Genomic DNA, 14992 nt, shown 5'->3' on the forward strand with positions numbered 1-14992 from the left:
AAAGCAGACAGTGCAGGTCAGAGTCTATCTTCCCCTCCCCCCCCACGCACATCATTTTGATAACCGACATCAGTTTCTTACACAGTATGCCACTGGAGAATTCATTATAGGGCTTACAGTTTTTTAAAAAAGATTTTATTTGTTTATTTATTAATGAGAAACATAGGAGAGAGAAAGAGCCAGACATCACTCTGGTACATGTGCTGCCGGGGATTGAATTCAGGACCTCATGCTTGAGAGTCCGATGCTTTATCCACTGTTCCACTTCCCGGACTCCGGTCTTAAATGTTCTAATTGTCTGGATGCTGTTGCATCTCGGGAACTAGGAGCATAACTGTGTCTGTCAGGCATGACTAAGATACCATATGGGGCCCATAACTGCTGTTTGTTACTTAGTGCCACTAGGTTACTTTTAAGAGTAGATACTGACTTTTTTTTTTCTATTTGCAATTCACATTTTACTTGTTAAGAAGAAGATAGGCTCAGTTTTACCTTTACTGCAGGGTATTTAGGAAATACCTGGCAATTTGAAAGTTTTATAATTAAGCTAGTCCTATTGTCAATGATCTTTTCTTTAAAAATGCATGTTTTCCAGTGTGTAGAATTGTCTTTCTGTGCAGTAATTTTACTCTGTCATGTTTTTCCTTCAGAAAAACAAAACAAAACAAAAAAACCAGTGGAAAACATCCTTGAGGGTCAGGTGGTGGCACACCTGGTTGAGCTCCCATGTTACAGTGCACAAGGATCCAGGTTCAAGCCCCTGGTCCCCACCTGCAGGGAGAAAGCTTTGCGAGCAGTGAAGCAGTGCTGCAGGTGTCTGCCTCTCTCCCTCTCTGTCTCTTCCTACCCTCTCAGTTTCTGTCTCTAGCCAATAAATAAAGATAAATATATATATGAAAATATCCTTGAGTTGAAACTGTGAAATACATTGCAGCTTAGAAAATATTTGAGGGAGTCGGGCTGTAGCGCAGCGGGTTAAGCACAGGTGGCACAAAGCACAAGGACCGGCATAAGGATCCCGGTTCGAGCCCCTGGCTCCCCACCTGCAGGGGAGTCGCTTCACAGGCGGTGAAGCAGGTCTGCAGGTGTCTGTCTTTCTCTCCCCCTCTCTGTCTTCCCCTCCTCTCTCCATTTCTCTCTATCCTATCCAACAATGACAACAACAATAATAATGACAACAATAAAACAACAAAGGCAACAAAAGGGAATAAATAAAATAAATATTTTTTTAAAAAAAATATTTGATAGCACAAGATGGTACTGTGTCTTACGACGAGAGCTTCAGAGAAAACCTAGCATGTTTCTCCAAATAGGAAGTTGAGAAACATGCAGCTTCTCTCCGCTAGGTGGCATGGTTTACATTATCTTAGAAATAACTGATAAACTTTTTCCCACAGCCAGCAGAGTTTGGCTTCTGAACAAATCAGTCCTATAGCAGCACTGATTAAACTTCATTGTTACAACTGTTAAAATAACCTGACTGACCTTGTCTTCTTTCTTAATGATGTTAATTAACATTGAAAGATAAAGGCCTCTGAAAAGAAATAACAACCCCCCCCCCCCAAAAAAAAAAGCCTTATCTCTTAATTACCAGGCAGTTCAAATCATTTTGTGTTGTCATAGCAACACCCAGCTCTGGATTTACTTATTTGGCTTATAGTACATAGCTTGCCATTCGATAGGAACTGCAATGGTACCATCTTTGTACTTAGAAGGACATATAAACTATAACTGCTGTGATCTAAAGAGTGACCGGATATTGTAGGAATCTTGATAACAAACACTTTTTAAATATATTTTAATTTATATAATATTAGAGGCAGAGAAGTGAGAGGGGAGAGGAGATAGAGAGGGATAGAGACAGAGAAACCAGCAGCCCTGCTTCACTTGTGAAGCTTTCCCCCTGCAGATGGGGACCAGGGGCCTGAACCCAGGTCCTTGCACACTGTAACGTGTGTGCTTAGCCAGGTGCGCCACCGCCTAGCCCCAATAGCAAAGATTTTCAAGTGACTAGAAAGCAGACTTGTCAGCTAGATGGCTGGTGATGTGAAGCATTAACTGCTCATTAAAGGAGTAATATCAGTTGTGAGGAAGCAGTTTTGGTGGCTTATAAACACAGAAGCAGATAAGACGGAGATGGGGGTGGGGGCAAGTTTCATTCTTCCTTTTCAGATTCATTACTATTGATGTTCCAGAAATACAAGGTAATTTGGCACTACGCGGACCACCGGAATTGCTGGCAAGTCTCCTGTCATCTTCACTGTCTTCTTCCAAATTGGAGATTAGCTTTCACAGCGCTCAAAAGAATCTTGCCCACGTTACATCCTGGAGTCTTCAGTTTTGGGATGGTGAACATTAATATAAATTACAAAGTAAGAATTTTGAAATAATAACTGATAGCAGTTATTCTATATTAGATACTGTCTAATATACTTTTCTATATTAGCGTACTATCTAAATGAGCTACTCTCACCAGCTCTAAAGTGACGATGAGGGTCTGTAGCTTAGACAGAGAAAAACTAGTTTTTTTTTTTTTTTTAATTTACAAAATTGGCCATCAGTGTTTTCTTAGTGATTCAGATTTTCAAATGGCATTTATATGGTAACCCTTAGTTAAAAGACTTCATCTTGCCAAGAGTGGAAAGCAACATTAGTAAAAGTGCATGGTCACTAATCTCCAGTCATACAGGTGACAACAACCCATTTAGCTTTGTTATTAAATGTCAGGGCCGGGTGGTGGCGCACCTGGTTGAGCACACGTCACAGTGTACAAAGACCTGGGTTCAAGCCCCTGGTTCCCGCCTGCAGGGGGAAAGTTATGCGAGTGATGAAATAGTGCTGTAGGTGTCTCTCCTCTATCTCCACATGTCCTCTCAATTTCTGGCTGTCTCTGTGCAATAAATAAGGATAACTTAAAAATTAATAAATGTTAATTAACAGAAACTTTGACTTTGAAAAATGCTTACTAGATGTATATGATTGGTTCCTAAATACTTATGAGGTTTCCATGCCAGTGAATGCCACCTCCAGGTTTTCTGTTTATGGCCATTTACAACTCCCCACTTGTTTCCTCTGATAAATCGCAGGGTAGTTGGGGGATACTTGAGATGGAAATGGAAATGGGTAACATGGCTAGTGAGAAATCACACTGAGTTTTGCCCAGTCTATATATGAAGCCCACTAAAAGGATGATACTCACTTAGAAAGTCTTTGTCTCAAAAGGAACAATGATATTCAGGTAGGGCAGGAGGGGAGGGAACATAGCATAATGGTTCTACAAAGAGACTCTCATTCCTGGGGCTCCAAAGTCCCAGGTTCAATCCCCCCCCCCCCCCACACACACACACATATACCACCATAAGCCAGGTCAAGCTGTGAACTGGTAAAAAAGAAAAAGGAAAATTACTGGAATTGGCATATCACACCAAAGTAAAAGACTGGGGTGGGTGGGGGGAGAATACAGGTCCAAAAAGGATTCAGAGGACCTAGTGGGGGGTGTATTGTTATGTGGAAAACTGGGAAATGTGATGCATGTGCCAACCATTGTATTTACTGTCGAATGTAAAGCATTAATTCCCCAATAAAGAAAGACAAGGAAAAATTATACTCCATGCTGTCACGTCCGTTTAAAATAGAGACCACACCCCTGTTTTTCTCTGTCACTTGTCTCAGCTCCTCTTGATCGTCACCTTTAATTTTGCCATGTTAATGCCCCTGCCTTGCTGCCTGCAAGCTCTTGGCTAGCCTTCTTGCTTTGTGAAGTGTGTTTGCACCGCTGGGGTAGTGACGTAGAGGTGGGAGCGTGACGTCAAACACTGCTCTAAAAGCCAAGGAGAACGCCCCTGTGGCTGTCTCTTTATCGCCAGCACTTCACTGAACACACAGCCCAATTTTACCGTATCACAACTGTCCCCATATGTCACTTATTTATATCAGTCCCTAAGTGCTATTTCTATCAGTCACTCCATACTATTTTAGTGGATGGATTTCCCCGGGGGCAAGAGGGCAGAGGCTGCAGCTGATTTCAGCAGATGCCGGCTGGGACAAAGCCCAGACCCCAGAAAGACTCTCTTCTCTCAAGAACTCACGGTGCTGAAGATGAAGATACCAGAGCCCCAAGGCCACAAGCAAGTCCTTCAGCCAACCATAATCCCAGGGGCTCTTGAAGGTGCCCGTGTTCCCAGTGTCCTACAAAGTAGCAGGAGTTAATCTCTTAAGCCTCTCAGCCCTCTGATAGGTTCTGCTTCCTCTGGTGCCCCCACTCTAGAGTTTATCCCTTTGTCTTGGACCACTTCTGGCCTCTTGTGTCTTCCTCCCTCCTTCCATTCTACCCTCCCTTATCGCATTTCTTCTTAAGCTGTAGATACAAAATGGGCCTGACATTTGAACTGTGTTTCCTGGGGAAGATTGCCAGGCTGTCCGTTTCCATTTAACCACTCTAAGAGCAGAAACCTGTTGTTGGCATGTGAACAGCATCCAGGGACCTTGGAGAAATTATCTCGGATCAGACATTGCTTCTGAGTTGAGCTAACAAAGACAAACTTAGAACGACTAAAAATACCTGGTATATTTCCATGCTAATGAGTGATTTCTCATTCATCAAATGCCACAATTTAAAATGTACTTGGTGACCATAACCCCATGCATGTTTATCCCTGCCTCCTGGTTTGGAGTGCTGAGGATCAAGACAAATGCAGTAGCTCTCCCATCAGAGTTAGGGGATACTAACCCATCAGCTCTTGCCTGTGAACCTTACAAAGGAAGTTCCAGGTCAGGCATGAATAGCTGGTTGGATGTCATGCATTTGTCTAGCCTCTTGGAAGAATTCCACATTAATCGATAGACCCATTTAGTGAGTAGAGGCTAGACTACCTCTCTGACATGGAAATCTAACAATTGCATTTTAGGGTGTCAGTACGAGATCTTAATACTGACTTTGTACTTACCTGGACATTTAGCCATGTCGCATTCTACTAACCATAAGTTTTTTCTTGTCTTTCCTACAGTTCCTGGAGGCCAAGTACCACTCCGTTTAAAAATCCCTTAATTAACAGCTACCCACAGAAAGTACTAGAAGGTACCACTATGAAGCAAAGTCTCACTCACTGTGTTTCCATTTTTCCCCCCACTGTAGCTACTCTTAAAAAAAAAAAAAGTGTGAGGGGGTCAGGTGGTAGTGCATTGGGTTAAATGTACATGGCACAAGGCTCAAGGACTGGTGAAAGGATCTCAGTTCAAGCCCCCGGCTTCCCACCTGCAGGGGGGCCGCTTCACAGGTGGTGAAGCAGGTCTGCAGATGTTTATCTTTCTCTCCTCTCTGTCTTCCCCTTGTCTCTCAATTTCTCTCTTTGCCCTATCCAACAACAGCAGCAATGTCAACAACAACAATAAGGGCAACAAAATGGAAAAAAATTGGTCTCCAGGAGCAGTGGGTCCATAGTGTAGGCACTGAGCCCCAGCGATAACCCTGCAGGGAAAAAGAAAACAAAATGAAGTGTGAAGCCAGATGTGTTTTATTATGCACTCCCTTACAGAAGGGAGATGTGAGAGTAAGATAACAGCTCACATCATTAAAGAGCAGCTACTGAGAGCCAGGCTGGGGAGTGCAATTGAATCCTCACGTGATGTCATCGGGGCTACGTGCGATCCCCGTTCTATAGAGGAAGAAACCGCATCTTATGAACCTCGCCAGGATCACAAAGCCAGAACACCACAGAAATGTAAACCCAAGACATTGGACCCCTGCAACTTCAGCTGTTAGAGGCTCTGGCCTCCTCAAGATGGCTTATGTAGGTGAAATACCCTTGGCCCGGGCATACACCGTGTGAGCCCCAGCACATTCTAAGGTCTCAGCAAGCTCCATGAATGTTTTACTCTGTGAATGTAGAGACTAAGCGATCCCACAAGTTTATCTGTAGCAGAAAGGTGGTCACGAGGAGAAAGTCTCAAGTCTTAGGCCAAGGCTGTTCTCCTGTACCTCAGCCTCACACATGCAGAGCCCATCTCACTCCTGGGCTTTGGGGGCAAATAAAGGTGCCCTTTTAGGGGTAGGTCAGGGGCATTCAACAGGCAGGGTGCACAGCAAACTTAAGTATCAAGGGAGGTGATGGTTAGGCTACTTGGCTCACACCGTTTTCCTAGAAGCCAGGGCCGTGCACTTCCGCTGCCCTGGCCAGTGCTCTTCTGGTCTGTATTAGGAAGGTAGACAGGCCCTATTGGAGGGGGCTGGACCTGTGCCCTGAGCCTAGTGTGGGGACTGCTAACCTAGGTCTCAGCTGTGTTCCAGTGGGTGCCTTTGCTCTGCCCTGGGTTACAGCTCCTGCCCTGTGTTCTAGAATTCCCCCCCCACAAGTACACACACACACACACACACACACACACACACACACACACACACATTTGCGTCTAGCTGGGCTCCTGCTCTCAGAAACTTCTAGCCTCATAGTGGCTCTTCCTGGGTGCATTTTGCTCCGGCTCCTGGAACCATGACTGGTTATCTAACTCCTTTCAAGTTGCTTCAGTTCGAAATGGGCCTCCAGGAAAAGAAACTGCTGCTACTGATTCATCTGTGATCTCAAGAATTATTCAGAGAGGCTGGAACAGTTCCTTTATCCTAGAGTTTCCCAGTGAAAGGCATTCAGTACACGCCGGGTTAAAGAGCTGAGTTGTCAGCAAGATTCTCACAGTTTTAATTCAATGTAGGGCTGGAGAATCCTCAGCGTGGCCACAGATGCCTTCACCACATGCTTCCTGCTGCTTGAGTTTATTCATTCTGGGACCAGCGAGTCTTAGAGTGTGGTGTGGATGGGGACGGGCACAGTGGGTTGGACCTCAGAATCCAGCTCTGTCACAGGCACAACCACAGAACAGAGATCATCACAATGCTGCCCACTTTGTAGGGCTGTCTGGAAGGTGAGCCGACCCCTCCTGCGCGTCAATCTGTCTTCGGTGGTGGTAGCCATCGTCACCATCACCATTTTACTACTGACACAAGCCCCCATGCACATAGAAGGTGTCGGTCAGAAACCTCCCAAGGACATCTCTGTAGTGAATGGAACAGGAACTAGGGAATAATGCAGAGGCTGTGAGTTGGGGGAAAACATGACTGTTTAAATCCCCCATCTAGTCAGTAAGGCCCATCAGAAGGGATGGACATGTTGACTGAGTAAAGGTAAAGAAGCAAAAAGTAAAAGGACAGTGGCAAGACTTTTCCTTGTAATCACTGAATTTGGACCAGGCTGAAACGGGACAACGTGAGGTTAGGTGTACGCTAACCTGTGGACATTAAGCATTCCTGGGTCTAAAAGGCTTTGGGAAGCATGAGGCTTGGTGGTCAAGGAAGTGAAAGCCCCCCAAACAAGTGAGCGCCAGCAGCCTGGAAGGTGGCTCAGCGGGTAGGTGGAAAGAATCTGAACCAAATGCCCCTGGATTCCATCCCTGTCTCTCGTGCCAGGGGCAGTGTGCTGCCCTCCCATGCAATAAACGCTTTAAAGAGAAATAAATAAAAACAAGTGAAGATGCCCTCTGGCTCTTTCGCACAGTCCAGCAAGCGCTCCTGTCTTCCTTGGAGGGGTGGAGGAGCAGCCTGCAGAGGGCAGGGAGGTAAGTAAGCTCTGGGGAGAGGGGCAGGCGTAGCCCAGGCTGTCCCGGGCTGGCAGTCTTGGGTCCCTGGGTGTGCCTGGGGCCCCGCATCGGAGGGGGCACCGGAGGGAGCACTGGAGGGGGCCCCGCTCTCCGTCGCGGGCGGCCCGGCCGGGGCGCTCGTGGGCCCGCCGGGAGCGGGACCTGGGAGAGCGGCCCGTGCACGTCACGGCGCGGCGGGCTGCCACGTGGTTCCGAGCGAGCTTATAAGCCCGTCCGCCGCGGCCGCGGTGCTATCTGCTGGCTGCGCGGGGCCGGCGCGGCGGGAGCAGCCGGGCGGGCGGGCGGGCGGGCGGAGCGCGGAGCCGGGCGGGAGAGCGCGCCCTAGCGGGCCGGCGGGGGCCACTCCGGGGCCGGGCGAGCGGGCGAGGGAGCGAGCGAGGGAACGAGAGAGGGAGAGAGCGAGAGTTGGAGAGAGAGAGAAAGTTGGAGAGAGAGAGAAGGAGAGAGTTGGAGAGAGAGAAAGTTGGAGAGAGAGAAAGTTGGAGAGAGAGAAAGTTGGAGAGAGAGAAAGTTGGAGAGAGAGAGGAGAGTTGGAGAGAGAGAGAGAGAGTTGGAGAGAGAGAGAGAGAGAGAGAGAGAGAGGATAGAGAGGGCGCCGCCTCCAGCGCCCAGGCCGCCGGCGAGCGAGCGAGCGAGCGCGGGCAGGTGGCCCAGAGCCTCGCGGAGCCGCCGCGGGCGCGGGGCGCGTCCTGGAGGCCGGTCGCTAGGCCCCGCGGGGCCGGGCCGGGCAGGGCCGGGAGAGGCGCCCTCTGCAGCCTGGCCGCTCCCACGTGCGCCTGCCCGCCCGCCCGCCCGCAGGGTGCACCACGCCCCGCACCCGCACCCGTACCCGCACCCGCACCCTGCACCGGGGAGCCCCGCCGGCTGGGCAGAGGCGGGCGCGCCACATGCGCTCCGCTAGGGGATCTCGAACGACTCTCCCCTGTTTGCAAAAGCGCCGCACCCGCATCGCCAGGAAGCAACACCACCTACCTTGACCCGCCCTTTGTGCACTGCCGTGGGCGTCTTGTTCTTTTTATTATTATTTTTTCTTGGGGGGGTGTCTTACTTTAATTTTCATTTTTGCACTTTTTTTTGTTCCTCTTTTTTTTTTTTTCGTGTATGCTTTTGCACACTTTTCTCGCCCTCCTCCCCGCGCGCGGCCGCCCGAGGATGCGGGGGGCGCGCGTGCTGGGCGCCGCGCTGGGGCTGCTGCTGCTGCACCTGGGCGCCGTGGCGCTTGCCCTGTCGACCTGCAGCACCCTGGACATGGACCAGTTCACGCGCAAGCGGATCGAGGCCATCCGCGGGCAGATCCTGAGCAAACTGAAGCTCACCAGCCCCCCGGAGGACTTTCCGGAGCCTGAGGACGTGCCCCCCGAGGTCATCGCCATCTACAACAGCACCCGGGACCTGCTGCAGGAGCGGGCTGGCCGCCGAGCCGCCGCCTGCGAGCGGGAGCGCAGCGACGAGGAGTACTACGCCAAGGAGGTGTACAAGGTGGACACGTCCTTCCTGTCCTCCGAGAGTAAGTGAATCCTCCCTTCCTCGGGGCCCCCCCAACACACACACACACACACACACACACACACACACACACACACACACACACACACACACACACACACACACACACACACACACACACACACACACACACCTGGGGTTCTTCTCTATCGGCCCCGGAAACCTTGCCTGGCCCAGCCTGAATCTGCCCTCCGCTGACCCGGGCTAGTTTGCTTGCTTTGCTCTGGTTGGCTTGGAATTTACCCAGCTGGTGCAAGAAGGGTTAAAAAAAAATCACTCCAAACTCCGGAGCTGATGGGCTGCCTGAGCTCTCTCTAGTGAATCACCCCCCCCACACACACACACACCCCAAAAAGTCAGCATCATCACACATGAAACCCTATCTGCTTGTTACACCCCTTGGAAAATACTGTCCCCAGATCCTTGGGCTCTGGAATCTGTTGCTAGGTGTTTACACTGACCTCCTCCCCCAAAGTGAGACCCTGTCAGCAGGCAGTCTTTTGGGGTTCACCTGGGTGGCAGGACTGGCAGCTTTGGCCCCTGAAGACTTTGCTTCTGTTTTTTGTTTGTTTATTTTTACAGAATTTATCCAAACCTGCTTTCCTTAGATTCCCCCTGTGACCAGTGCCACCATCTCTCTTCCTCCCTCCCTCCCTCCCTCCCTCCCTCCCTCCCTCCCTCCGGCTCTCTGCCCTTTTCTTGGGATTCCTGCAATTACTTCCATGGATTGCTGAACTTCAGGCAGAAAAGGGGACGGGGAGAGCTTCTTTCTTTCTTCCCCCCGCCTTCAAACTGGCTTCTCTGAGGGCTGTGTCCTCATACCAGCTGGCACACAGTAGCCAGAACGGAGTGATTTATCGTGCAGTGCCTTGGGGGAAGGGAGTGGGGCTTGTGCTGAGAATTTTCTCCAGGGCTGAAAGAAAGAGAGCGAGAAGGAGAGAAAGGGGCTTGCATGGATACCTGAGAGGGTTAAATACCGAGGAGGAGGAGGAGGAGGAGGAGGAGAGGAAAAAATAAAAAACGAAGCACTTCAACCTCTGCGTAGTCCAAATCCCCAGTCGTAAACTTTTCATTGGCCGCTGGTGTCTCTCCTCCCCTTCCCAAGCCCTCTATACTGGCTGGCTGTCTTCACACAGTCTCTGTCTGTGTCTCCTCTAAATAGATAATCTGGCCATCTGGGTAATTTTATCCCAGGGGTTCTAATTGCAGGGTGGTGCTTTTCTCTTTTAATATTTATTTTTAGTTTGACAAGTTTGGAGCTGTGGGGCATGCCAAGTCTTGTACCCACCGGTGTCAGGATCTCCAGCCCCCGTTTTCAGGGCCACCTTCCTCGGGGCTACCCTGTCCCCTCCTGCTCTCTCACAGGCTGACCCACTGCAGGGAATCTGGCAGGGCAGGAGGATGGTACTGTCTTGGGACTCTTCTCACAGCACTGGAGAGAAAGATGTTCTGTCCTGGTTTATTCTGCCTTGGAAAGGGAAGCCTAAGAGAAAGTTGCCCTGAACCTAGTCTCAAACCTTCCAGACTGGGGTAGGGGGGTGAGTCCCTTTGCTTTTGCAAGCAGGGTCTGGTGTCTGTTGAGACAGGAGTGGGTGTTCTATTGTACAGAGCCTAGCACAGGTCACCCAAGAAAGTGCCAGCTCTTTGTTCTTCCAGGCTAAGCACTGACAGCCGGCCGGGTCCCTTCCCTCCATCCCTTCTCTCTACCAGGAACGTTCTCATGCTCTGTGTTTCAGAAGCCAACCTCTCTGCACAGTGTACAGATGCTCTTCTCTCTAGCCCCCAGCCTCCCCAAAGGGATCCCAGCATCTTCCCAAGCCCAGCATCCCCAGCATCTAGAAGACAGATTGCTCTCCAAGTGCAGATGGAGGGGCGGGCGGAAAGCCTCTCTGAGCAGAGCAGAGTCCCTGCCACCGGGCAGGGGCTGGGAATCATTTGAGAGAAAGTAGGTTAACTGATTTTCCAGCACTTATGCTGGAATACAGTGAGTCCTTACCAGAACAAAAGAAAAAAAAAAAAAAAAAAAAGGAGGGAGAGGGATGAAACGAAGAAAGTACTCTACCACACTCTTAAAGAACAGATTGAAAGTACAGCTTTCACAGCCGTGCTCTCCTTTTATGACTTTTTCCGCTTTCGAGTTGGCAGGCTCTCTCTCTGGCATGAGCCTGGGGAGGGGTGTGCCTGTTGTTTCTTGCCATGAATGTGGTGAGGGTCAGAAGCCCCTGAGATGAAGGCCTGGGAAAGAGCCCTGGTTCTTTTTTGTCTTCCCTTTCAAACACCAGCTTATTATTGTTCGGGGAATAGCTTCAGCTCAAATATTACAAATATGCCCTAATTATACTCATTGCGCTATATATTATTACAGACTGCTGATAGCTCTTTGCAGGGCATGTTATACAGTTCAGGCTAAATATTTTTAGCAGTGTGGAGATATCAAAGTAAAAATATAAGATATTGTATATGCCTTCAGGCCTATTTTGTCTTAAATATTATCCTTGGCCAAGGGTGCTGCATAAATTTAGTAAATATGAATAGAACTGGCCAGATGCCAAGCTCTAAGGATGAATTCTAGTCCAGAAGGTATTTATGGAATAGAAGTGATACTGTGTCAACATTTAAAGAAGGGGTCTGATTAGTTTTGAATCTATTCATATTGATCTTTTCAGAGGCTGTTAGCTAAAGGCTCAAAGGGGAGTTATGCTAAAGTTTACTAAAGGTTTCCCAGTAGCTATTAATGGACTGCTAGCCTTTTTGACAATGCATGGGGAGCTCAGAACCCAGCTGCCGGGGAAACATGGTACAGGGTGTTTTAGGAGTGTAGAGGGATTCAGATTAAGTAGGGTAAGAAAACAAGTGATGAATGATTCTAGCCAGTAGAGGTCTGGAAGACAGGAAGTCGCTCCCACCTCCATTTCTTTGCTCTCCCTTTTTTATTGTAAGAAGTTGTAAACTGTGGTTTTCTGTGGAGATCCCATCCCACCCCGCCCCACCCTCAGGGAATATTTGGCACTGTCTGCAGAGAGGGTTTTGCTTGTTTGACCGGAAGTAGAGGAGAGCTGCTGGCACACAGTGGGTGGAGCTCAAGGCTGCTACCAGCTAGTTTAGAAGAACCAGGACAGCCTCCCCCCACCTCAGCACCCACTCAACCTCCCACCCACAAATGCATCCACGAATCACACAGCCCCAAATGTCAGCAATGTCTTCCTTGAGAAGCCCAGCTCACTCTGGTATTTACTCGAGAGTAACTGAATTCTGCTAGGAATACCATTAAAAACGGCAACAACAACAATTATGGACCAGGTGGTAACGCACCTGGCTAAGCGCACACATAACAGTGAGTAAGGACCTGGGTTCAAGCCCCCGATCCCCACCTTCAGGGGGGAAAACTTCACAAGTGGTGAAGCAGGGCTGCAGGTATCATTTTGTCTCTTTCCTTCTCTATCTCCCCCTCCTCTCTCAATTTCTCTGTCTCTATCTAATAATAATAATAATTATTATTATTATAATAAATTTAAAAATAGCTGTGTCCCCTTCCATGCATCATGTACCCTAAGGTTCAATCCCCTGCACCACCATAAGCCATACTCTGGTAAAAAACAAATAAACTTAAAAAAAAAAACTTAAATAAAACAAAGAAATACGCACGTTAGCTATTTTGCTAGTCTACACACGTTTATGCATTTTATCAAACAGAGTTTTTATATCCAGGGGCCAGGTGGTGGCACACCTGGTTAAGCATACACATTACAGTGCACAAGGACTGGGGTTCAAGCCCCTGGTCCTCACCTGCAGGGGGAAAGCTTCATGAGTGGTGAAGCAGGGCTGCAGATGTCTCTCTCCCTCACTATCTCCTTCTCTGCTCTCACTTTCTCTCTGTCTCTATCCAATAGTAAGTTTTAAAAAGAAAAGCATAAATAATAAAAGCAAGCAGAAAACACATAACTTGTCCACTAATTATACAAGCAGAGAGAGGAGCAGAACATCATTCTGGTACTCATGACGCCGGGCATCATTCCTTCAGGCAAGGAGCCGACATTGACACACACTGGATTAAGCTCACATTTAATCCATTGCTCCACCTCCCAGGCTGCAAATAGAGCCATTTAAAAGGCAGTCCCCTGAAAATAAAAGCCCCTTTCCTATCCAAAGGACATGGAGCTGAGGTCATTCAAAACTGCTTTGTAGGCACAGAGTGTGGCTACACCTTCTGTGCCTTTTGTCAGCCTAGCAGCCCTGTACTGGGGACCTCAGGTCTCAGCATTCATTTAGCCCAAGTGATGAAATGGCTCCAGGAGGCAGCCGTGTGACATGAGGCAGAAGTGGGGGGCGGGGGGAGGTAATCTTGGATTTTTCTATATAAGACAAAGCAGCAGTCCACAAAAAGTGGAGTCTCCATGTGAGACCACTGAAGAAAATAAATACTCCTGCTGATTTATTCCATCATGTTGAATCTAGTAAACTAAAAATGTCCAGCCTGAACAATCATAGTGAAGTCTTTGTCACCGACACACATGTGAATATTGAACACCTGCGGCCAAGCTGTCTCTACTTACAGCCCCCTGGAACATTCCAGTCAAAACCCTGGAGCGCAGAAGGAATACTAGTAACTCTTCAGGGGAAGTTGGCTTCTTGCTCTTTTGTACACGGCTGTGTCCATCTGAATACACGCTTGCTAGGTTATTGGCCAAGTGCCCAAGGAAGAAAAATATTAGTGGTTGCTGGTGCATGGGGCTGTTTTTGCTCTGTGCTTGGGGATTTTATTTTGTAGGATAGTCAGTGTGTGTGTGTGTGGGGGGGGGGGATGGTTTGGGGGGGGAGAGATATCACAGTTAAGCATCCTTGACTTCCACAATAATTGAGCTCTTAATTCACAACAGACCAAATTCAGTCCCCCCCCCCTTTTTTTTTCTTTTGGTTGCATCATTGCTTGTCCCCACTCTAGTGTCTCACTGTGGTTCCATTTAACATAGGCCACATTCTCTTGCAGGACCTCCTCTTTATACTTTTCTTTTCAAAGACTAGGAGAAACTCTCCAAGAAGTGCACTGTTTATAACTGAAGCGGTTGGACAGACTTCGTTGCCAAGTGAGGCCAGCTTGCTTGAAGCCTGGCAGAGGCCTTCCTGTCCCTGGAAGCTGGGCTGGCGGGAGGGTGTGTGTGTGTGTGAGTGTGTCAGTGCAGATGAGGACCTCTTGACTTCTGGTGGGACACCATCCACTTACCCCTCCATCTGCACAGCGACCCCTAGAGTTCCTTGGAAGGAGTTGCAGTGTGTAATTAAGCCTTGTCTGGGGTTGAGCTGCTGATGTAACCCCATCCCAAATATCTTTCCTAGGAAGATATGAAAGAATGACAGATCATTTTTCCTAGAGGAAACTGAAATGTAAAAATAAAAAAAAAAAAAAAAAAGAGGCCCAATGACTCACTGTGGACCGCACATCCAATCTGGGTTAGAACCAGCGAGGTCACTTCCTCCTCAGCTTCTGCCCAGAAATTACAACACTTCAGGCTGCATTTTTAGGAGATTAGAGAAAATTAAGACAGCACATGCCCTGGGCTCAGGGAGAGGTGTGCAGGCCCAGCCCTGTGAGTGGGGCCCTTCCCTGCCCACTGACCCTCCAGGTCAGCCCTTTCCTGCCCACCACTGTCCGCCCTCAGCCCTCACTGGTGAGTAGGAAGGTGAACTGAGAGCCCAGAACCTGCCTGGGAACTGTCTCTCGGCAGCATTTCGGTCCTGGTGGGTCCTGGATCCTGACTATGTCTTGCATCTGTAGCATGGGCTCTTCCTTTAAACCACCCTTGGCTGGAGGGTGGATTCCAACTGCAGATTCCCAGAGCTTGAT

At 48.8% G+C, this 14992-nt stretch overlaps 1 protein-coding gene across 5 annotated transcripts in view; it reads left to right on the top strand.

The window, feature by feature from the left end:
* Positions 1 to 7871: 7871 nt before the first annotated feature.
* The window catches only part of TGFB2 (transforming growth factor beta 2), a 75187-nt gene continuing 68066 nt past the window's right edge, over positions 7872 to 14992 (top strand). For 2 of the 5 annotated variants that reach the window (XM_060178450.1, XM_060178454.1), the window contains exons 1-2: positions 7872 to 8154; positions 8203 to 9151. In XM_060178450.1, the coding sequence (XP_060034433.1) occupies positions 8746 to 9151 (406 nt within the window). In that variant the 5' untranslated portion in view covers positions 7872 to 8154; positions 8203 to 8745. The other 3 variants (XM_060178452.1, XM_060178451.1, XM_060178453.1) reach the window with 3 other exon arrangements.

Source organism: Erinaceus europaeus, chromosome 19 (genome assembly GCF_950295315.1).
Source record: "Erinaceus europaeus chromosome 19, mEriEur2.1, whole genome shotgun sequence".
NCBI classification, from domain to species: Eukaryota; Metazoa; Chordata; class Mammalia; order Eulipotyphla; family Erinaceidae; genus Erinaceus; species Erinaceus europaeus.